General features: G+C 42.8%; 1 protein-coding gene across 1 annotated transcript in view; it reads right to left on the bottom strand.

The window, feature by feature from the left end:
* Positions 1-24,028, bottom strand: part of PROSER3 (proline and serine rich 3) — a 1,217,796-nt gene that overhangs the window by 993,603 nt on the left and 200,165 nt on the right. Inside the window, exon 4 of the mRNA XM_044080441.1 lies at positions 16,889-17,031. Within this exon, the coding sequence (XP_043936376.1) occupies positions 16,889-17,031 (143 nt within the window). The remainder of the gene's footprint in view (positions 1-16,888; positions 17,032-24,028) is intronic.

The raw sequence follows: 24,028 nt of genomic DNA, 5'->3' as shown, positions 1-24,028 counted from the left end.
TCTAAAAGCAAGGTTTAAGAACATATTTATAATTTTATAAGATTAATAAAATGAACTTGAATAATGCTTTGGCTAGGCATGTGAGTTTGAACCCTACTCATGAATTCCTGTTTCTAGCTATTGACAGAGTAATAGAGAATGATAGAGGGGGCCCAACATCATTGAGATTAGAGGAAAAAGAATTAGCCTGGCAGCTTAGACTTAATGCTCATACACCTCCAGGGTTAAATGACACCTTAAATATTAAGTGTATGCTGAAATTAAAATCGTTATCAAGATGATGCTTTTATTTTTTACAAACATATATATATTTTTTTGGTATACATTTAATTAATGATTCCCGATGTTTCCTGGTTGGTGGTTTAAATTCCTGTGCACGTGTATATATACACGGATTCATACAGTTTTAATATACATTATTTTTGATACACAGTTTTTAATGACTGATACAATTATAATGTTGTAACCTGAGTTTGACATTGCTTTTAGTGAGTAATAATTTGGATTAGCTTTATGAATTTACTGTATTTCATGAATTTTATTTATTTATTGTGTTTCACCTTTTGGCTGTTGTCAGTTTAAATGTGGGCAGGGTTTGTTCAATGTGTGTGATGATGTCACGCTTGCACAGTATTTAAACTATTTTTTGTATTCAACTGTTTGTCTGAAGAAGTTTGCTGTACATTAGTAAACGAAAGCGCTTACATTTAATTTACTTGTGGTTTTGAGCCTTCATTTTTCAATACTGCTTGTGGAGTATTTCAGTTTTTGGATGTTTTTTTTGTTATTCTAAAAGCGCATTAGTTCTGGTTTAAGCACTTGGGCTTCAGGCTAGTTATTTTACATTAAGAAGGTTTGTGGTATGCACTCTTGTGGGAGGACAGGCTAGATTCTGCCCTTCTGAGCTAGGAATTCCTGGTTAAAGGCTTATTGTGCCTGCTTAAAAAAGTTGTTGTTCTGGTACTTAAGCCCTAACTTTGATAGGGTTTCTGTCTATACACACTGAGCAGAGTGGACAAGAGGTGTTGACTGCAACTGTTAGCTGAGATATACAAGTATCCTGTTTTTTTATTATTTATACAGATTATTGTTTCTAACAATTTATATATAGTACTTTTATTTGTTTGCAGTTAAAAGCATTCTGTATCTTTACAAATCTTTATTTGTATAAAAACTTTCATTTTGTGGCCTCCTCTAGTGCTTGCTGTCTGTAGGCTATTTTTTTGTTACCACCCTCCCTCCCAGTTGGTGTCTTGCTGTTATACTTGGTGGCTTTGCAGTGGCCCACTCCTACTGTAAATCTGATCTGGGACACTCCTCCCAGTCTAGTGTCATTAGCTCATTCTACCTAATGCAGAGAGAACATTTGATAAGGCCTTCTGTTTCTCCTTTTTCCCTTTCAAAAAAAAAACATTTTTTTTGCCTGAATCTCCTTGTGTCCTGACTGTGCTTCTCAAACATTTTGGAAATATAGAGTATATTTCAGAGCATTTATTATAACTGTAATTGCATTAATATTGCTACAACTCAAGTGCTCTAGGTTGCACTGCATCCAAAGTGTTTGTGTGTTTTAGCTGCTTTTCTGTATATATAGACTTCTCTGTATATGTAGACTAGCTACTTATTCTGCTGTGTTTTTCAGTTGTGCACTTGCCTTGCTTCATTTAAAAAAGTTTTAAATTGCTAATTTTCTAGAGTTTTAATTGCATTTACTGTCTAGGACTACACACTCAAGTGTGTTAGCCTTTTCTGTGTTTATTTACTGTATTATTGCATTGTTTAGCCTGTTTCAACAACAACAAAAAATACTATCTTGTTTGCTCGTTTCCCACCTTTTCTAGCCAGTACATATCCCAAGCTTTGCTTGTCTCAGGACTTTATTTTCTGTGCTCAGAGCTATCTAGACCTTGCATTGGTAGAGGGAAGTCCTACTGCCTACCAGTGGGACTGGTGAGCATTGTACTGCCTATCTAACACTAGAGGAGTGGTTTCCAGCTCTGAAATTGTAATTTTATTAGCCTTTTGGGCTGATTTCTATCCCTTTCAACTTTCTGGCTTAAAAACGCATATGTTTGCATATTTTTCACATCGTGCAGCACTGCGAGGCTACAGTTAAACTATTCCAGGTACCAGAAAGTCTGCTCTTCAAATTTTCCCTTAAAACTAGCTGGTTTCTCAGTAGTAGCACTAAAATCTGAACCCCTGTGACTAGCACTTGCTCTAGAACCTGCTGGAAAGCACTAGGAAGCCTGAAACAGATACAAGCACTCAGCTATCCTTGTCAATAAGGAGAAATTAATCATAGGCACTAAACAGCCGCCTATAATTGCAAAGTACCTTGCAAAGGTAAGGGAAAACAGCTCTTAAACTTTACATAAAAGCACCTAAACAGGCAAGTCCAAGGGTCAGCTTCTGGTGATTTCTCCTGTCCACCTGGTGAATCTGGATATACTGGGGCAATGCGGCAACTGCCTCATGTACACAGACAATCCTCTCCTCTTACCACCCAACACTACAACCTGCGAGAGATGCACTTACATAGCCAAACTGGAAGCAAAGCTCTCTCCTGTCAAGATTGTGCTAGACAGTCAAGAGGAGAAGGTTAACACCTGCATCACACCTCAAGCAACTCATAGCCCTTCAAAACCCACACCATCAACACCCACACATAGCAACACTAAACCCTCATATGCGGAGGCCCTTAACATTAACCTGCCCAAGCAACAAGGACCTCCGAAGCCGAAACGCAAACAAACACCAGTCACAACCAAAGTGACACATAGCTCACAACACCAGTGTGCCACCCAACAACAGCCCCCAAGGCAAGACAATGTACCCAACACTTTAGTCATAGGTGACTCTATAGTCAGGGACACTGATGTCCCACTCACCAGACTGAACAAGGAGAAAATTACAGTCAGCTGCCTGTCGGGTGCCAGGATCCGCCACAACGCATGCACTCAAGTCACTCCACAATAAATACAAATATGACTCTGTCATTGTCCATGCTGGAGTGAATGACTTGAGACGTACCTCCCTGGACTACATGAAAAGAGATACGGAAGAGCTCTTGGATCATGTGACCCAGGCAGGTATGACCCTAGCCCTGAGTAGCATCCTGCCTTCGCCAAGAATGATACCACAGTATAAGGACAAAATGATTGACTTCAACAATTGGCTAAGCTTCTGGTGTCATTCAAAGGGGATCCAGTATTTGTCTGCCTGGGAAGACATGATCGACAAACCACGATGCTTTGCCAGAGATGGTCTGCACCTGTCACCCCTGTGATTCAGGTTACTGGCTAAAGCTCTTGCCATCGCTATAGTGCCTTTTTTAGGCAAGGTTTAAAGGATAAAACCACCACCCTAACAAATAGAAGCAGGCAAAATCTGAAGGTAATGCTACTCAATGCTAGAAGTCTAAACCTCAAAATGCACTCTCTCGAGGCACACCTAAAAATGGAGAATATCGATATTTGTGCAGTAACTGAGACCTGGTTCAAGGCTCCAGAGAGCACCCCTGCAATACCAGGCTACAATTCTTACCACACTTTTCGGCCACAAAACCAGGACCGAAACACTAAAGGTGGAGGAGTGCCCATATTCACCAAGGATATTCACATCTCCAGGCTAGTTGCCCAACACAATGCATCTGAAATTCTCCAGGTGCAACTAACACTAGGTAAGACTGCAATCCAAATTGTACCTTGCTACAGATCCCCAACCATGCCCCAAGATTCTCACTACACCTTTCTAAACATACTGGAAAATATTAAGATACAACCAAACACCCTAATACTGGGTGATTTCAACTACCCTGCCATTAATTGGGAAAACTACTCGGGTACCAACTCCTTTTCCCAACAGTTCTTGGAATTCATAAATTCCAACGCCCTGGATCAACTAATTCATTGTCCCACCAGGGGCTCCAATATTCTAGATGTGGTCATTATCAACATGGGAGATAGATGCTCCACACCAGTGGTCACCCCTTCATTGGTCAGGTCTGACCATAAGAAAATCACCCTTGACATCCACATCCCACCCCCCAGTAAGGAAACCTCCTTAAAAAACTTTTCCAAAGCCAACTTCAAGCTACTGACGTCAGAAGTGACAAACTTCACAACACCCACGGAGACGGGGATCTGGAAGATCGACTGCAGAATCCTACACTAAGGCACTGTACGAGCACAACCACTCATGCATGAGTCGTGTCATCCCAAATAGAACCAAGATGCTCTTCTCCAAAAAAAAAGAAGCCAATCTGGTGGTCCCCTGCTATAAACAAACTATACAACAGAAGGAAGAAATTGTTGCAAAAAAGAGGAAAATCCCAGTATGCAAAAAACTCCCTCACCAGCCTCAGTAAGAAGCTGAGATTCCTCATAAAATCCTCAAAAGCTAGTTACGAAAATAAAATTGCCAAAGATTCCAAAGACAACCACAAGGCATTCTATAGTTATGTCAAGAATCTACATGGCAATGCTCAGATCTGCTCTGATTTACAACAGAATGGCATTAAATATACTGATCCCAAGGATATTGCCAATATCCTGGCAGATCGATTTAGTGCCAACTTCACCCCACTCTCACTCCCTAAAGGGCCAATCTCAATACCAAAAGATTGCCAAATTCCGATAGTCATGGCCACACAGGTAGAAACCACACTCTCCAAAGCTAAGAATACAGCATCCATGGGACCAGATGACATCCCAGGCTGTGTACTACATGAACTACAAAATGAACTGGCACCTCACCTAAGTGTCATGTTTAATCATAGCCTCACCTCAGGCTTCATGTCAACTGAGTGGCGCACAGCTACAGTTATCCCGCTCCACAAGGGAGGATCCATCTTGGATCCCGGAAAAGTACAGTTTTGTACCTACCATAAATGTAGATGTTCGAAGATCCACATTGCTGCAGTCCTTACATATGGGTAGTCCGCTGTCCTCGGTCGGCCCGAATACCAAAGTATTAGGCTGACGTCGGTCAAGGCGCTTAAAACTGACATCAGGACGTCAGGGTACAAAAGCGCATGACCAACGTCATTTCCTCAGTCTTTTCTTGCCCCAGATGTCAGAAGGCCCTAACAAGAAAGGCCAAAGCCAAAAACCAGCAAAACCTAACCAACCACCCGTGCACTAACCAAATTTACACTATGTACAACACAAACCACACCACCACCTTCAACAACAGAGGGGAAGGAGGGAGGGTAAATTGAACTGAAGCAATGTGGATCTTCGAACATCTACATTTATGGTAGGTACAAAACTGTACTATGTTCTTCATCTCACATTGCTACAGTCCTTACATATGGGTAGAATCCCAAAGCAGAGGTAAGGGAGGATGGCAAAACTATAAGAAATTAGGAGCTGCCAACATGCCTTGCAAAATTGCAGTTGCAAATCCAGCCCTAGATTTAGAGTAAAGTGGAAGGTGGTAATGCTTAGAGAAAGTATGCACTGAACTCCAAGTAGCTGCTTCCAAAATATCTTTAGTAGCCACCCCCCTTAAAAAGGCTGTAGAAGTGGCAGTAGCCCTAGTGGAATGAGGCCTAATCCCAGCTGGAATCTCCTTACCATGATGGGAATAACAGAAAGCAATACAAAACCCAATCCACTTAGAAATAGTTTGTTTTGAAACAGGTTTGCCCTGAGAACCCAAAGCAAAAGAAACAAACAACTGCTGAGACTGCCTGAACCCTTTAGTTCTGCTCAAATAATATCGCAACTGTCTGTGTATATCCAAAGTGTGCAAAATCCTTCCCCTTTATTTTGGGGGTTTGCATAAAAAGTAGGCAAATGAATAGTTTGGTTTAAAGCCACACTAGAAACCACTTTGGGCATAAAAGAAGGGTTAGTAATGCAAAGACACCCTGTCCTTGTGGAAAATTAAGAAAGGCTCAACTGCCATAAGGGCCTGTAATTCAGAAACCCTTCTCAGAGGTAATGGCCAACAAAAAGCAGTCTTCCAAGATAAATATTTCAACTCTGCCGATGCTGCAGGCTCAAAAGGTTGTAGAGTGAGTTTCTCCAACACAAAATTGAGATCCCAAGCAGGAGTAGGAGCTCTACGTGGGGGTCTTATATTTTTTGCCCCTCTAAGGAATTGCTTAAACAAAGGCTGAGAAAATAATGGTGGATCACAGTCATAGTGAGCAGAAATTGCTGCAGCATGAACCTTTATAGAGGAGAAGGACAAACCTTTGTCCAATAACTCAGTAAGGTATTGAAGCGCAAAACTTAAATTAGGTTTAGAAACATCAAAATCCTTTGCAGTACTCCAAAATAAAAATCTCCTCCATTTATCTGCGTAAACTTTCCTTGTACTAGGCCTTCTGGCCTCCAAAATAACATTCAAAACTTGTTGTGGAAGCCGAGACCCTCCAGGGTTTAAAACAGAATATGCCAGGCTGTCAGATGTAGAGAATGAAGTTTGACATTAAGTAAATGACTGTTCTCCTGAGACAGCAGGTGAGGAATCGAAGGCAAAGGCCATGGAGGCTCCTGTACCAGACTTCTCAGTAATGGGTACCAGTGCTGTCGAGGCCAATCTGGAGCTATTAAAATCATGTTTGGCTTGTCCTGTCTGACCTTCAGCAGTACCTTTGGGAGGAGAGGCAGAGGTGGAAAGGCATACACGTGAAGATTGCTCCAATTGAATGAGAGAGCATCCACTTTCCAAGCCGAGGATGAAACATTTTGTGCAAAACTTTGGCAGCTGGTAATTTAGTGGAGAAGCGAACAGATCTATGTCTGGAGTTCCCCATAACACTGTCAATCTCTGAAATACATGAGGATCCAATTCCCACTCGTGGGGATCCATAATTTGTCTGCTCAACACATCTGCTACGGAGTTCTGTGCTCCTGGCAGAAACCTTGCCTGAAGATTTAGCTGTAAACTGAGAGCAGTCTCCCACAAAATCATTGCTTGTCTGCATAGAGGATAAGAATGTTCCCCTTGCTTGTTGATGTACCACATGACAGTTGTGTTGTCTGTTTGAATCAACACCTGCCCTGGAAGAAGTAAATCCTTGAAAGCTATCAATGCAAATTGGACTGCTAACATCTCCTTCAAGTTGATATGTAGATGTTGAAGTCTGGCAGGCCACGTGTCTTGTACCCATTTTCCATTTAGATGAGCTCCCCAAGCTTTGTCTGAGGCATCTGTCGTTAAAATCTGACTCGCCTCTGGCCGGGTCACAGAGAGTCCCTTGTTTAGGTGACATTCCTGAGCCCACCACAAAAATTCCTTTTGAATGCAAGGTATTATTTGAATGACAGTGTCCAAATCTTGGCAGTGCTGTGTCCATACATTCTTGAGATACCATTGTAGCTTCCTCATATGCAGTTTGGCATTGGAAAGTACCAGAATACAAGATGCCATGAACCCCAAGGCTTGAAGGACTGTCTTTGCAGTCAGCCTGGACTGATGAGACAACTGATGGAAGTAAAGAGAAAGATTCTTTTGTTTGTCCGGGGTCAAAAAGGCCATCTGGGATGCTGTATTCAGTCTCACACCCAGAAAGCACATGTCCTGAGAGGGTACTAGACTGGACTTTATTTCGTTCACAGAATACCCCAGGCATCTTAACACTGCCATCACATACTGTAAATGATGAAGAAGTTCGTCCTTTCCTTGGGCCAGTATCAGGCAATCGTCCAAATAAGGATAGATCTGTATTCCTCTTAGCCTGAAAAAAGCTACCACTGGAGCCAGAACCTTCGTGAACACTCTGGGCGCAGTAGATAAGCCAAAGGGCAATGCAGAGAACCGATAATGTGAAGTCCCAGCCCGAAAACGCAGATACTTCCTGCAACTGGGCCTGATAGGAACATGAAGGTAAGCCTCCTTGAGATCCAGGGTCACCATCCAGTGATCTTTGCCCAGCAGAGGTAAAAGCTGTTGTAACGTTAACATCTTGAACTTGGGAATGTCCAGATATGTGTTGAGGATGGATAAATCCAAAATTGGTCTCCACGTGTTTCCTTTCTTTGGTACTAGAAACAGATGAGAATAAAATCCTAGGCCCACTTCTGGCTCTCTGCCAGATGTATGGCCCCTATTTGAAGTAGTAGAGAAATTTGTTTGCGAGCCTCTAGTCTTTGCTGAGGAGGAACGTCCGGCATGCCTTTGAAAGGAGGCAAGGTATGGAAATAAAACTTGTAACACTGGTGTATGATATCCAATACCCATTTGTCTTGGGTAACCAACATCCAATTTTCCTTGAAGAGTGCTAACCTTCCTCCCAAAGGTGCTGCCAGGCAAGAAGGATCTGGCAGCTGAAAAAGTAGGTCATTGGGCCTGTTTACGAAAGGACTGGCCCCTGCCCTCACCGAAGATTGCGAGGGAACTCCCTGTTCTAGGCCTGAAAGAACTCTGAGCTCTGCCCCTACCACGTCTAGATCTACCCCTAGACTGAGAATCATAAGAAGGATACGTCCACCCCTTAGCAGGCCAATTCCTACTAAACTTGGAGGCTGAACTTGCAAAAATCTTTAACAGTCTGCATAGACTTAGCCTTGTCTTCCATTTTCTTCAAGACTGACTCCACAGGTGAACCAAACAACACATCAGACTGCAAAGGAGCATCCAAAATCCTTGTCTTAACATGGTCAGATAAATTCTGATCCTTCAACCAGGCGTGCCTGCGAAGAACTGAGCCAGTGGCAGCCACCCTAGAAGAGGCCTGCACAGCATCAAAACCACACTGTAATGAATGCTTACCCACCTGTTCAGAGACATGCACCAAATTTTGCAATTCTTTACACTCAATGCCTTCCAGAGCATCCACCTTAGACTTCAATTGAGAAAGAAGAAAGTTTTGATATTTCAACATATGAAACTGGCAATTCAAAGCCCTCATAGCTAAGGTAGAAGATGTATAGACCTTCTTTCCCCATCTATCCAAAGCTCTGGCTTCTTTATCTAGAGGAACTGGATTTTTTACAATAGAGGCCTTGACACCCTTAGGTCCCTGACTAATAGTTTCTGGGTCCGCCCTAGGACTCTTAGAAAGATATTTGTGAGCCTCAGGCACCCTGTAATACCTATCCGGCTTAACAGGAGCAGGCGGCAGAGAATCAGGATTAAGTGAAGCCTCTGCAAACACATCTTCCACAACATCCACAACAGGGGTATAGCCAAAGGCCTATGCTGGGGTAACAGCAACAACTCCCTAAGCCTTTTCCTAGAATCAGAGAAGTCCTGACCTTCCCACTTAAAATGTTCCCTCATAGAATGAAGTGTCTCTGAAAAAGAAAAATCCTCTGGAGGAGAAGCAGAAGGAGTGGAATCATCTGCATCAGAATCAGAATAAGGAGAGTACTCCTGCAAGTCTTCAGTCAAGACTCTGAAACATCCAAGCCTGTTCAAAACTTCCCAACTCTGGCTCCACCCTAGGCCTCTTATCAGGAGGGGGCATAGAACCTCTAATCAGAGTAATCAAATCTTCTGCCATTTTAAGCATGTGCTTCTTAGGCACAGACCCTGCTGAACTAGGAGTGACCCCAACAGGAGCTAAAACTGGCCTGCCTCTGGGAGAAGCCTTGGAAACCGAAGGAGAAGGCCTAACCACCCTAGGAAGGGAGGGGAGTACAGTAACTTGAGAAGCCCCTTCAGCCTGACCTGCCTCCTGAGAGACTACCTCCTGCAAAATCAAAGTCTCCCCCTGAGACTCCAGAGAAGTCTCCGTCGGAACCACCGGTTCCACTGAAGCCTCTAAAGAACCGGCGTCCGGAACGGACGACTCATCTTGCCTGGGTTTAACTGCTTTGTCTTTGCGCTTCAAGAGAAGCGGGCGCCGGAGAATCCGACGGCATATTATAATTGCACCGCTTCCCAAAGACCAGCCTAGCACAATCTAACCTTCGCTTAATAGTGCGTTTATTGAACCTAGCACAAAAGTGACACCCAACAACGTCGTGCTCAGGCCCCAAACAAGAAATACACAAAGAATGATAATCCCTATGCAGTATCTGTTTCCCACAAGAAATACAGTTATTCACTTTTTCTGACATCCGGTAAAACACTGAGGCAAGAAAAACCAAAATAATCCCAACGGGTACTTAGCCAACTTGGATTCGGTCTGAAACTCCGAATTCGAAAAATTTCAGAACGCCGAACGGCACTTGCAACGCTGCTTCTGCATCGGACCATGCGGCAAAAAAGACTGAGGAAATGACGTTGGTCATGCGCTTTTGTACCCTGACGTCCTGATGTCAGTTTTAAGCGCCTTGACCGACGTCAGCCTAATACTTTGGTATTCGGGCCGACCGAGGACAGCGGACTACCCATATGTAAGGACTGCAGCAATGTGAGATGAAGAACATCTACCGTCCCATCAGTCTGACAAGCCTGATTTGCAAGGGCATGGAACGCATTATCATGGAACTTATAAACAAAGACAGTGGCAACCTTCAAACACTGGACCCCACCCAGTTTGGGTTTATGAAGGGCCGATCTTGTCTCCCGAATCTGATTGACTTCTTCGAATCAGTCTCCAGAGCTGTGGATGAGGGTAAGGCAGTCCACACAGCCTATCGGGACCTCACCAAGGCCTTTGACACCATCCCCTACTCTGGAATCATAGATAAACTTACTAAGCTGGGCATAAATCCCTATGTCACTCGATGGGTTGCTAACTGGCTTACTGACAGAACCCAGACAGTAAAAGTAGCAGACTAAAAATCCAGCTCCAGACAAGTGACAAGTGGAGTACCTCAGGGTTTAGTCCTGGGACCACTCTTATTTGGCATCTACTTCTCTGAAGTACAGGCCAACACTAAGGGACTCTGGCTAACAAAGTTTGCAGATGACTGCAAACTGGGAGCCATTATTGAATCCCCAAATTATGTGAATATTCTACAAAAGGGCCTTACAGAAACAGATGCCTGGTGCCAGGGCCATGGGCTCAAGCTTAATGCCAAGAAATGTATAGTTATCCCCTTTGGAAAAAATATGTACCCATAAATTACCACATAGGTGGCAGGACACTAAACACCAAAAGTGTGATGAGAGACTTAGGGACACAGGTGGACAGTGGTCTTACTTTCGATAACCACATTGCCACAACAGTCAGGAAATCCTTCTATGTGGCACACCTCATCACTAAGGGCTTTTCATCCAGAAAAAAAAGAGGTCATTGTCCCACTGTACTCATCCCTCATTAGACCCATTATAGAGTATAATGCCCAGTTTGGTATGTACCTCACAAGACATCTGCAACAGCTTGAAAGGCCACAGAAATACTTCACTAAAAGAATCATAGACCTAAAGCAGATGCCATATACTGACCGTCTTAAAAAAACTTCAGCTATACTCTGTGGCATATCGTTTACTCAGAGACGATCTCTGCTTAACATACAAGGCCATGTCAAACCCTGAGCTGTTGGACATGCTCCACGTAAAGAAATCCCAATCCCTCAGAGCCACACGCTCCAGGGATCTAAACCTTGTCATCACAATGAACAAAACATGCTGGAAGGATAGGTTCCTGACCCAGAGACTCCCCATACTCTGGAACAGACTGCCCATACATATCAAGCAGAGCGCCTCTGTGGCCCTCTTCAAAAGGAACCTTGATGACTGGATGGGAGATAGGAAATTCACCCCGGGGATCATGTCAGTCGCCCTGCTAGACAGGGGCCTGGAGAAGTAAATATTGTGGGAAGAAATATCCAGGGAATTGTTATGGCTAGGCTTGCATAGGCCCTAGGGCCGAAAGCCTAGTACCAACCTATGAACATATGAACCTTATCTGAACTGTTTCTTTCTGAAATTTGAGTGCCTTGTTTGCTGTAGCCCAGACGTTAGTAGTTTATTGGCCATTTTTGGCTAATTTCTCTCTCTCTTTCATTTCCCTGCACTAAAAAAAATGCATTTGCGTGTTTTTTTGCACTTATATTCAGCTTAGCAAGTGCCTGTCAGGTGTCCTGCAGAGTTCTACAGCAGCAGATAGACAAAAGAGAAACTTTGGAGTGATTAAGTATCATTTTTCTGCATTTTCTTGCTGCCTTTAACTAATTCTGCCTAAAACGACAATTCTTTAGCATTTCTGAGACTTAAAAAGCTTGTTTCTGCTACATATTGTACTTATTTGCTGCCTGCACTTGAACTAAGTCATTTTTGTGTTTAAATAATCTGGTTAACTGTTGTAGGCTACACACTAAAGTGCAATAGCCATTTCTATGCATTTAAAGTGTTTTTTTTATTGTATCTGCTTTATTTTCTGAAAAAAAAAAAAAAAACAAACAAACAAACAAAAATAAAAAAACAAACAAAAAAATATATACTTGTTTCCCACCTTTCTGAACTAGTATAGTCCAGTTTTCAGGTTATTGCTGAATTCAGGGCTGTGTTACAAGTTTCTGTGTTGTCCATACCTTACTTGGATAGAAGGAAGTTTCTCTGTTCACCTGTGAGAGAGGGGAGCTTTGGGCAACCTATCTATCCCTGGAGGAATGGTTTCAGCCCAGAAGTTAGTAGTTTACTGGCCATTTTGGTCTAATTTCTCTCTCTTTCATTTCCCTGCTATAAAAAACGCATTTGTGCGGTTTTGAGCCAGTTAGCTATGTTTAAACTATTCCCGGATCCAGGAAGTCTACTCTTCAATTTTTCCCTTGGAACTAGACAAACTTTCAACTTAAGCACTCAAACCATTCATTTCATAGCCCAGCACTTGCTCAAAACTCATAGCAAGCACTAATTAACCCTAGCACTAGGCCCCCTATACTGTCCAGAAGGACAAGGCTCTCTATTCATCCCTACCAGACAATCAGTAAAACAACTCACTTTACCTATTCAGGCATGTCCAAAGGGCAGTTTCAGGTGTACTATCCAGTCCAACTGGTGAATCTGGGCATTTCGAGGCAATGTTACAACTGCCTCATGTCAACAGACAACCCTCTCCTCCTACCACCAAATACTAATATATGCGAGATATGCAATTATACAGCTAAACTGGAGGTAAAGCTCTCTCAACCCAAGACTGGAACTGACAGTCATGAGGAGAAGGGAAATGCTTGCAACACACCACCAGTCTCACATAGAACTACTAAACTAACACTGGCAAATAACACGCACATAAATACATGAAAACATACTCGGAGGCTCTAAATAAAAATCTGCAAAAGAAACAGACTTCCAAAGCAGACACCCAAACAACCTCCACACCCCATCACAAACAATGAAACACATACTTGACATAATCAGTGTGCCACGCAATCTCAGCCCTTAAGGCAAAATAACATAACCAACACACTAGTAATAGGCGACTCTATATAGTCAGGCACACTGATGTCCCACGAACTAGGCTGGACAAGGAGAACATTACAGTTAGTTGCCTGTCGGGCACCAGGATCCGCCACAAAACACAAGCACTCAGGTCACTCCAGAACAAGTACAAATACGACTCTGTCATTGTTCATATTGGTGTGAATGATCTGAGAAGTACCTCTCTGGACTACATGAAAAATGACATGGAAGAGCTCTATGATCACGTAGCCTCAGGCCGGTATGACCCAGACCTTGAAAAGCATCCTGTCCTCACCAAGAATGATGCCACAGTATAAAGAAAAAATTATTAATTTCAACAATTGGCTGAGTTTCTGGTGTCATTCAAAGGGGATCTAGTATCTGTCCACCTGGGATGACATACTCGACAAGCCATGTTGCTTCGCAAGAGATGGCTTGCACCTGTCACCCTTAGGCTTTCGAATACTGGCCAAGGCCATTGCCGCCCCACATAGTGTCTTTTTTAGGCAAGGCTCAAAAGACAAACCCACCACCGTAAATAGCACAAGTAACCAAAAACTGAGGGTAATGCTACTCAATGCCAGAAGTCTAAACCTCAAAATGCATGCACTGGAGGCACTCCTCAGTATGGAGGACATCGATATCTGCGCAGTAACAGAAACCTGGTTTAAGGCTCCAGAGAGCACCCCAGAATTACCAGGCTATAACTTATACCATACTTTTCGGCCACAGAACCCAGAACGAAACACAAAAGGCGGGGGGTGTATCCATATTCATCAAGGATACACACACCTCCAGGTTAGTGGCGCAACACGATGCCTCAGAGATCATCCATGTGTAACTAACAACGGGCAAAACTGCAATTCAAATTGTAGCTTGCTACAGATCACCCACCATGACCCAGGACCCCCATTCCGCATTTCTGGAGACACTGGAAAATATGAAAGTCCTACCAAATGCCCTAATATTGGGTGATTTCAATTAGCCAAACAATAACTGGGAGAACTACTAACTCCCTTGCCCAACGCTTCCTAGAATTTATAAACACGAAATGCCCTGGATACTGGTCAACACCCCCACCAGAGGTGACAACATACTGGACCTGGTCATCACCAACATGGGCAACCGGTGTTCCACATCGGAGGCCAACCCCTCGCTGGTTAGATCAGACCATAGACTAATTACTCTGGATATCCACATTCCACCCCCACCCCCAAATCACGGAAACCACCGTGAAAAACTTTTCAAAAGCAAACATCACGTTACTTAAGTCCGAGGTGGAAAGGTTCACAGCTCGATGCTAATGGACAATGCTATCCAAGCTGCTGAATCTCTTACAAAGGCACTCTATGAGCACCTGCAAGAATGCATGGATTGTGCTATCCCAAGCAAAACCAAGACTCACTCCTCCAAGAAAAGGAAACCAGTCTGGTGGACCCCTGCCATAAACAAGCTATACAACTGAAGGAGGAAACTAGTACAGAAAAGAGTAAAATCCCAAGAAGGAAAGACATCCCTGATCAGTATCAGCAAGAAACCACAATCCCTCATAAAATCATCCAAGGCTAGCTTCAAAAGAAAAATTGCCAAGGACTCCAAAGATAACCACAAAGCATTCTTTAGCTATGTCAAGAACCTAAGTGGAAACTCTCAGATCTGCTCTGAGTTAGTGAAGAATGGCACAAAATACACTGAACCAATTGATATTGCCAACATACTAGCAGACAGGTTTAGTGTGTGCAAACTTCACCTCCCTCTCGCCCCCTAAATGGCCCATAACCATACCAGAAGAATGTATAGCCCCGACAATCACTGAGACACAGGTTAAAACAGCCCTATCCAAAGCCAAAAACACAGTTTCAATTGGACCGGACAGTGTCCCAGGCTGCGTCTTACATGAGCTCTAAAATTAACTAACCCCTAACCTAAATGAACTGTTCAAATTCAGCCTCTTTACAGGCTATGTACCCATAGAGTGGTGCACAGCAACAGTTATCCCACTCCACAAAGGTGGAGCCACAATGGACCCTGGGAACTATCGCCCTATAAGCCTGACTAGACTGGTCTGCAAGGCTATGAAGCGCATCATCATGGAACTCATTAACAGAGACACTGGGAAACTCAAAACATTGGACCCTATCCAGTTTGGCTTTATTAAGGGCAGATCTTGCCTCCTAAACCTTGTGAACTTCTTTGAGACAGTTACCAAGGCTTTAGATGAGGGAAAAATAGGTCCACACAGCCTACCTAGACCTCGCAAAGGCTTTCGACACCATTCTCCATTCTGGTATTATAGACAAGCTCACCAGCCTGAACATAAAACCATACGTCACGAGATGGGTTGCCAATTGGCTTACGGATAGAACCCACACAGTGAGAGTTGCAGTCTCTAGGTCCGACTCTAAACTGATTACAAGTGGCGTCCCCCAGGGCTCAGTCCTGGGACCTCTCCTATTCTGTATATACTTCTCAGAGGTACAGGCAACCACAGGAGGACTATGGCTGACCAAGTTCGCAGATGACTGCAAACTGGGGGCTATAATTGACTCTCCGGCTGATACAGACATCCTCCAGAAGGGTCTCACTGAGATGGATACCTGGAGTCAAAATCATGGCCTCAAGCTAAATGCCAAAAAGTTTATAGTCATCCCCTTTGGAAAAAACAAAGTACCCGCGAACTACCACATACATGGTAGTCCCCTAAATACAGAAAATGTAATAAAGGATCCAGGGACCGAAGTAGATAGTAATCTCTCCTTTGATAATCATATTACCAAGGTGGTTAGGAAATCCTTCTATGTGGCCCATCTGATCACAAAAGTGTTCGCATCTAGAACAAAAGAGGTTATTTTGCCCCTCTACTCATCACTCATCAAACCCATCATAGAGTACAACGCCCCATTTGGGATGTACTTTACAAGACACCTGCAACAGCTGGAAAGACCACAGAAGTACTTCACCAAGAGGATTACTGGCCTCAAACAGATGCCCTATACAGCCCGCCTGAAGAAACTCCAGCTGTACTCGGTTGCATATCGCTTACTCAGAGGTGATCTCTGCCTGACATACAAGGCCATGTCCAACCCAGAATTGATGGACATGCTCCACCTAAAAAAAAAAAAATCCCCGAGAGCCACACGCTCTAGGGATCTAAACCTCACCACGATCATAAATAGGAAGTGCTGGAGGGATAGATTTCTGTCCCAGAGACTCCCTATGCTTTGGAACAGAATTCCAATCTACATTAGGCAGAGCCCCTCACGAGAAACCTTGATAAGTCGATGGGAAACAGAAAATTTATCCCGGGGATCACTGCAATGGCTCTGCTGGACAGAGGCACAGGGAACTAATGGCTCTGCTGGACAGAGGCACAGGGAACTAATCTAAGGGGGCAGCGAAAGCCAACACATTCTGGCTAGGCTTATAGATGCCCTCGGGCAGACAGCCTAGTACTTACCTATGAACCTATAAAGTCAAAGGACCACTGTGTTATGTGTATCTTAAGAAGTGCTGCACTTTAACAAACATACTGACTGGGCAGACCTAGTGGATGCTGTCATAGTACAGAAAGTGTAACAGAGAACTGATGAATATTTTACAAAACAAACATTTGGTTCACACTGTAGTCTCTTACCTTTGAGCAAAAGAGCTGGAGTGGAGCTAAAGGGTGGTGAGGAATGAAGCCACCAGAATTCATTTTTTCCCTGATGAGAAACCTTACTGCTTTCACGTTCCTGGCGACTTGCTGGCTGTCCAAATCTGAACCTTTCAATATACCTTTAAAAATCAGAACAGGGAAACAATTGTTATAAATTAAAATAAAAAAGCAATTTCTTGGATTATAGTTTACTAAAACAATATATACATATATATATATATATATATATATATATATATATATATGTGTTTGTGTATACATACATATATGTGTACGCACATACGTGTATACACACACACACGTATACACACACACACATATATATATATATATATATATATATATATATATATATATATATATATATATATATATATATATATATATTACGGTGCCCCTTCAGAAGACTGAAATATCACAATCCTGAAATTAACAAGACTGAAGACCAAAATCCTGAAAACACGCAGAATACGTATACTGACTTTAAACAACATAAACCATATTACATTCCACCAAGTATAAGCAGGGGGGCAAGCTCCCCTGAACCCCCCATGTAGGGGGGGCTATGCCTCCCATACCCGGTGCTACTTAAATATATCAACTCCGAGACTGCACTTCACTACACTAAGTGCAATCTCGGAGTTGCTATATTTAAGTAGCAGAGGGTGTGGGGGGCACAGCCCCCCACATGAGGGGTGCAGGGGTGCTTGCCCCCCTGCTCATACTTGGTGACAACTGCTATGCTTTGTGTTTTGTATGTGTTTCTGTGTGTCCTTGTACTGGCATATTATCATTATTTGTATTCTGTGTGTTTTCAATAATTTGAGTTTCAGGATTGTGAGTTTTCAGAATTTTGAAGTTTCGGGATTTTGGCCTTCAGTCTTATGAATTTCAGGACTGTGACATTTCAAAAAATGTGTGTAAAGTGCCAAAATAATTACCAGTAAACAAAGTATAGGCACCGGCTATCCAAAAGTTACACCACAGAGCCTTTATTGACGTACAGAAGAGACAGAAGGAGCAGTAATCACATTAACACTATAGCCACAGTGTACCACGTTTTTGTCTTAAAAACTTCTTCAGATGAGCGTACTGTCACAAAACCAAACTTAAATAACTTAATTAACCCAAAGCAACCAATGTGGTTGAGTGCACAATAATTATGCTAATTGTGCTAAAAGCCCATAACTAACATCAGTAAGGTTGTAAATGCATAATAAAACCTTTTGTTTGTTAAAATATCTTCTTTTGAAAACACATCTTTAAAATTAATGTTTAATACATCCAAATGTGGGACTTCAATAAATAAAAAACAGATCTGGTAGAATAATAAAATGAAGAAATACATTAAAAATGTGCATTTAAACAAATGAATAGTACAAGAGCGCCATCTAATGAGCAAAATTTAAAAACTATACCAAAAGTTATAAATATGTTAGATAAAATAATTTGTGTAGAATTGTACAAATAAATACAATAAATACAGTGGTAATAAAAAAGATATACATTTTTTCACTTTATTGAATGCCTCACAATTTGGCTGACCTAAGCTTCAAAACAGCCTTCAAAGAAACTGTATCATCCACACCCCACCACCAGCCCCAACCAAGGAAACCACAGTGAAAAACTTTTCTAAAGCAAACTTCACCGTACTTAAGGCAAAGGTGGTAAGTTTCACACCCCCACGCTAAAGGGTAACACTGCCCAAGATGCAGAAATATTTATAATTGCACTCTATGAGCACCTAGAAGGATGCATGGATCGTGCCATCCCTAGCAAAACCAAGACTCACTCCCCTAAGAGAAGGACACCAGTCTGGTGGACCCCTGTCACAAACAGGTTATACAACAAAAGGAGGAAACTAGTTCAGAAAAAAATCAAATCTCAAGAAGGAAAGACAACCCTGATCAGTATCAGTACGAAACTAACGTCCCTCATAAAATCATCTAAGGCTAACTTCGAAAGAAAAATAGCCAAGGATTCGAAAGATAACCACAAAGCCTTCTTTAGCTATGTCAAGAATCTAAGTGGCAACTCACAGATATGCTCTGAGCTAGTGCAAAATAGCACAAAATATACTGAACCTACTGATATTGCCAACATCCTGGCAGATAGATTCAGTGCAAACGTCACCTCCCTCACCTTCAAAAGGGCCTACAACAATACCGGAAAAGTATAGTGACCCGGAAATTACAGAAGCACAGGTAAAAACAGCCCTTTCAAAAGCCAAAAACCACAGGATCAGTGGGGCCAGATGGTGGCCCAGGCTGCATGAACTAACCCCCCCACATAAACACGCTGTTCAACCTCATCCTCTCCACAGGCTACGTACCCATAGAATGGCGCACAGCAACGGTTATTCCACTCCACAAAGGAGGGGCCACATCTGACCCTGGTAAACTATCACCCCATAAGCCTGACTAGCCTGGTCTGCAAGGCTATGGAACGCATCATCATGGAACTCATTAACACAGACATTGGGAACCTCCAAATACTTAAAGCCGAACTGGGTCGGGTCAAGGGCAGATCATGCCTACTAAACCTGTTTGACTTCTTCAAGACAGTCACCAAGGCCATAGACTAGGGAAAGGTGGTTCACACAGCCTACCTTGATCTCGCCGAGGCGTTCAACACCATTCCTCACTCGAGTATTATAGAAAAACTCACCAGCCTGAACATAAAACCCTACGTCACAAGACGGGTTGCCAACTGGCTTACAGACAAAACTCACGCGGTAAGATTAGTGGTGTCCCGCAAGGCGCGGTTCTGGGACCCCTACTGTTCGGCATATATTTCTCAGAAGTACAGGCAAACACAGGAGGACTATGGCTCCCAGTTCACTGATGACTGCAAACTGGGAGCCATAATTGACTCTCCGGCTGACACGGACATCCTTCAAAAAGGACTTACTGAGATAGACACTTGGTGTCAAAGTCATGGCCTCAAGCTAAATGCCAAAAAATGCATAGTCATCCCATTTGGGAAAAATAAAAAACCCACGAATTACCACATAGGCGGCAGCCCCCTTAATACAGAAGAGGTAATAAGAGATCTGGGGACCCAGGTAGATAGTAATCTCTCCTTTGACAATCATATTGCCAAAGTAGTTAGGAAATCCTTCTATGTGGCCCCATCTAATTACTAAGGGGTTCGCATCTAGTAATAAAGAGGTTATAGTGCCCCTCTACTCATCACTCATCTGACCCATCAATTAGTACAATGCCCCATTTGGGATGTACCTCACAAGACACTTCCAACAGCTGGAAAGACCACAAAAGTACCTCACCAAGAGGATTACTGGCCTCAAACATATGTCCTATGCAGCCCGACTGAAAAAACTCCGGCTGTACTCAGTGACATATCGCTTACTCAGAGGTGATCTCTGCCTGACTTACAAAGCCATGTCCAACTCAGAATTGATGGACATGCTCCACTTAAAGAAATCCAAGTCACTGTGAGCCACGCACTTTAGTGAGCTAAACCTCGCCACAACAATAAATAGAATATGCTGGAGGGATAGATTCCTGTCACAGAGACTCCCTATGCTTTGGAACAAAATTCCTAACTACATTAGGCAGAGCCCCTCACTAACATTCTTCAAGAGAAGCCTTGATGAGTGGATGGGTAACAGAAAATACACCCCTGGGATCACTTCATTGGCTCTGCTTGACAGAGGCTCAGTTAATTAATCAATGGGGTGGCGAAAGCCGAAACACTCTGGCTAGGCTTATAAATGCCCTCGGGCAGACAGCCTAGTACCTACCTATGAACCTATTTAAACCTGGGTGCCTATTGGCATCTAAGACAACCTTCAGTCTTCTGAAGGTGTGTGTGTGTGTGTGTGTGTGTGTGTGTGTGTGTGTGTGTGTGTGTGTGTGTGTGTGTGTGTGTGTGTGTGTGTGTGTGTGTGCGCCCATACGTGTACACGTGCATATAACATCCAGCATGACTTGTTTTATATTCGTGGAGTTAGCAATTTAATTTTATTTTTTAAAAGCAAGTGGGCCCAAGACTGTATTGTTGTATAACTGATGGTTGGACAACAAAAAGTGGAATGGAAGAATGTTGCAGTAAATTAGGTTTAAGCTGAAGAAAAAATGGTGCACTGACGGTCCATCAAGGACTGAAATACCTGCACCCGTTTATTATATCTTCTTTTAAGTGAACATTTGAAATGGGTCAAAGTAAAGTGTGCTTTTTATGATGAAACAAACGTCTTCAACAAGATATATGAGAAGGAGTAGAAATAACGAGAATAAAATTTGGAAAAACGGATAAACAAATGGCACCTATGATGTAAACCAATAATGCAGATAGGAAACAATACACTACTGGAAGGAGAATATAAAGAGAAGAAGCTGCAGCCACAGCATTTATAATTTGTCTGTCAAACCAAAATTGTTAAATTGTGCAAGAAGACAACAGAATGTGGTACTATCAGCCACAATGAATAAACCTTCATCACAATGTACAACTAACAAGACCCCAGAAGGAGTACTGCCATTCTGGACAGTTGCATGGCAAAATACAGGGTGGAGTCACTAAAAAATGTTAAAACAAAATAGAGTAGGTATTACACCGGTGACTGTACAAGGAGAGACCTAAGCTTAACGTGAACTCCAGAGACAGGGGATGGTAGATTAGGGTTACTGGACTGCTACTTAATTTTTCAGCATCTCAGAAATATCAAGTTTCAGTCAGAAACTTCTATGAAATGAAAAAACAAAGTTATGTACTCACCATAACATTCCATCTGAGTAGTTGCACTTCATTTGTCTTCAACCTGTGGGAATAAGGATCCATATCGGATCCGAGCCGGCAAATATTACTAGCATCAGCTCCGAACTATAGACTCCTCCCCTTACCCACAACACACCACTGCCTTCCATCCCCAGATTGAGTTTGCTGAACTTGGAACCCGACCTGATAATATACTTGTGACCTATACTGCAGTCCATAGACTGATCATGTGCCATGGTCCGGGGGAAGGAGGGAGGGACGGTTGAAGACAAATGAAGTACAACTACTCAGATGGAACGTTATGGTGAGTACATAACTTCTTTATCTGAAGTAGTTTACTTCATTTGGTCTTCAACCTGTGGGACAGAGTCCCCAGCTACTAAAACTCCTGGGAGGCCCTCATGGAAGGATATTCTGGAGCACCACAGAACCAAAGGATGCTCTCCTTCTTGAAATCAAATCCAATTTATAATGAGAAATAAATGTATGAGATGAGGACCAAGTAGCTGCAGAGCAAATGTCATCCAAAGACACTCTAGACCAGAAAGCCGCAGACGTAGCCATGGACCTGGTGGAATGAGCTTTAACCTGATCTAGAGGAGACATGCCTCTGTCCTTTTAGACCTGCAGGATGCATTATAAAATCCATCTAGCTATAGTGACATTGGAGATTGTTTCCTTCTGTAAACCCTTTTTGGGGAAACCTAACAATTGCCCAAATTTACGGAAATTTTTTGTCCTATGTAAATAGAATCGTAACTGTCTATGAACATCCAACATTTATAGATTGTATTCCATTTTGTTCGCAAAATTGGGAAAGAACACAGGCAAATTTATAGTCTGACTGATATTGACTGGTGAAGCCACCTTAGGAAGAAAAGATGGATTGGTCCGAAGGGAAATTAGAAGTTATGTACCTACCATAACGTTCCATGTTAGTTGTCTTCTCTCGCCTTCTTTCTTGCTGGATGGGTTCGGAGCCGATCCTCGGCTCCGACTCGGCACTTGCTTTAGCTCGAGAACTCCTTTTACCAGCTCGAGGCAACCCTATATCCCATGATGCAAGGCGGAACTACCTCAGATCTCGTTTGGCAGCTAACTGACCCTGCTAAAGACTTATCCTAACATAATTAGGAACCATGGTTCCTAAAAGAAGTCCTCATAACAATGCTCCCGAGGAAGCAATCTAATAGGAACTCTCCAAGATCTGTCCAGGCCAGGGGGAAGGAGGGAGGGCCTTAAGAAAGAAGGCGAGAAGACAACTAACATGGAGCGTTATGGTAGGTACATAACTTCTAAATGTTAAGTTGTCAATCTCGCCTTCATTCTTGCTGGATGGGACCGCGTCCCTAGCACCTGTATCCCAGGTGGCTCAATTGAACAGACTCTTGAGAACTGTGGAACCAAAACTGGCCCTATCTCTGGAGGCCAAATCCAACTTGTAATGAGACACAAAGGTATGAGGCGTGGCCCAAGTAGCTGCTGCACAAATAGTGTCAATGGGAAGTCTATCCTGAAAGGCTACAGAAGTGGATAGACTCCTGGTCGAATGTGCTTTTGGCTTAGAAGATAGTTGTTTGCCCCTTAGAGAGTACACATAGGAAATGGTGGAAGTCAACCATCTAGATAAGGTCACTTTAGAAACTGGAAGACCTAACCTGTTTTCTGCATAGGAGACAAACAATTGGTCTGATTTTCTAATTTGTTTAGTCCTATGCAAGTAGTACCTGAGCTGACGATGAACATCCAAAAAATGCAGCTTCTGTTCAGCTCTGTCAGAATAGTTAGGAAAGAAAACTGGTAGATCAATAGATTGGTTAATATTGGTTTGAGATACAACCTTGGGAAGAAAGGAAGGGTTAGTTCTGAGAAACCCTATCCTTATGAAAAACCAGATAAGGTGAACAAATACAGAGGGCCTGAATCTCAGAAACTATTCTTGCAGAAGTAACAGCCAGCAAAAATATAGTTTTCCACGTCAATAACTTTAAAGAACACGTAGCAGATGGTTCGAAAGGAGGTAGAATTAGGGATGCCAACATTAAGTTTAGATCCCATTGCGGAGGAGGATGTTTCACAGGCGGTTTTAGGAGAAAAACTCCTCTTAAGAAGGCTTTGCATAACCTATGAGACATGATGTTATTGTCATGCAAGCCAACATGATACTTGGAAATAGCAGCCAGTTGTACTTTGACTGTAGATGACGAAGATCCCGAATGAAAAACCTCCGCCAGGAAATCCAAAACAGAATGTACAGGAGCAGTAAAAGGATCAATATTTCTGGCGTTTGCCCAAATCGAAAAAGCGCCACTTGCTAGCATAAACAGTTCTAGTGGACGACTTTAAAGAAGACACTAAAATGTCTCTGAGTCAGAA

The sequence above is a fragment of the Protopterus annectens genome, chromosome 8.part0 (assembly GCF_019279795.1).
Source record: "Protopterus annectens isolate FY-2018-M chromosome 8.part0, PAN1.0, whole genome shotgun sequence".
Classification (NCBI taxonomy): domain Eukaryota; kingdom Metazoa; phylum Chordata; order Ceratodontiformes; family Protopteridae; genus Protopterus; species Protopterus annectens.
The sequence above is the reverse complement of the archived record's forward strand: the minus strand, read 5'-3'. Positions and strand labels throughout refer to the sequence as shown.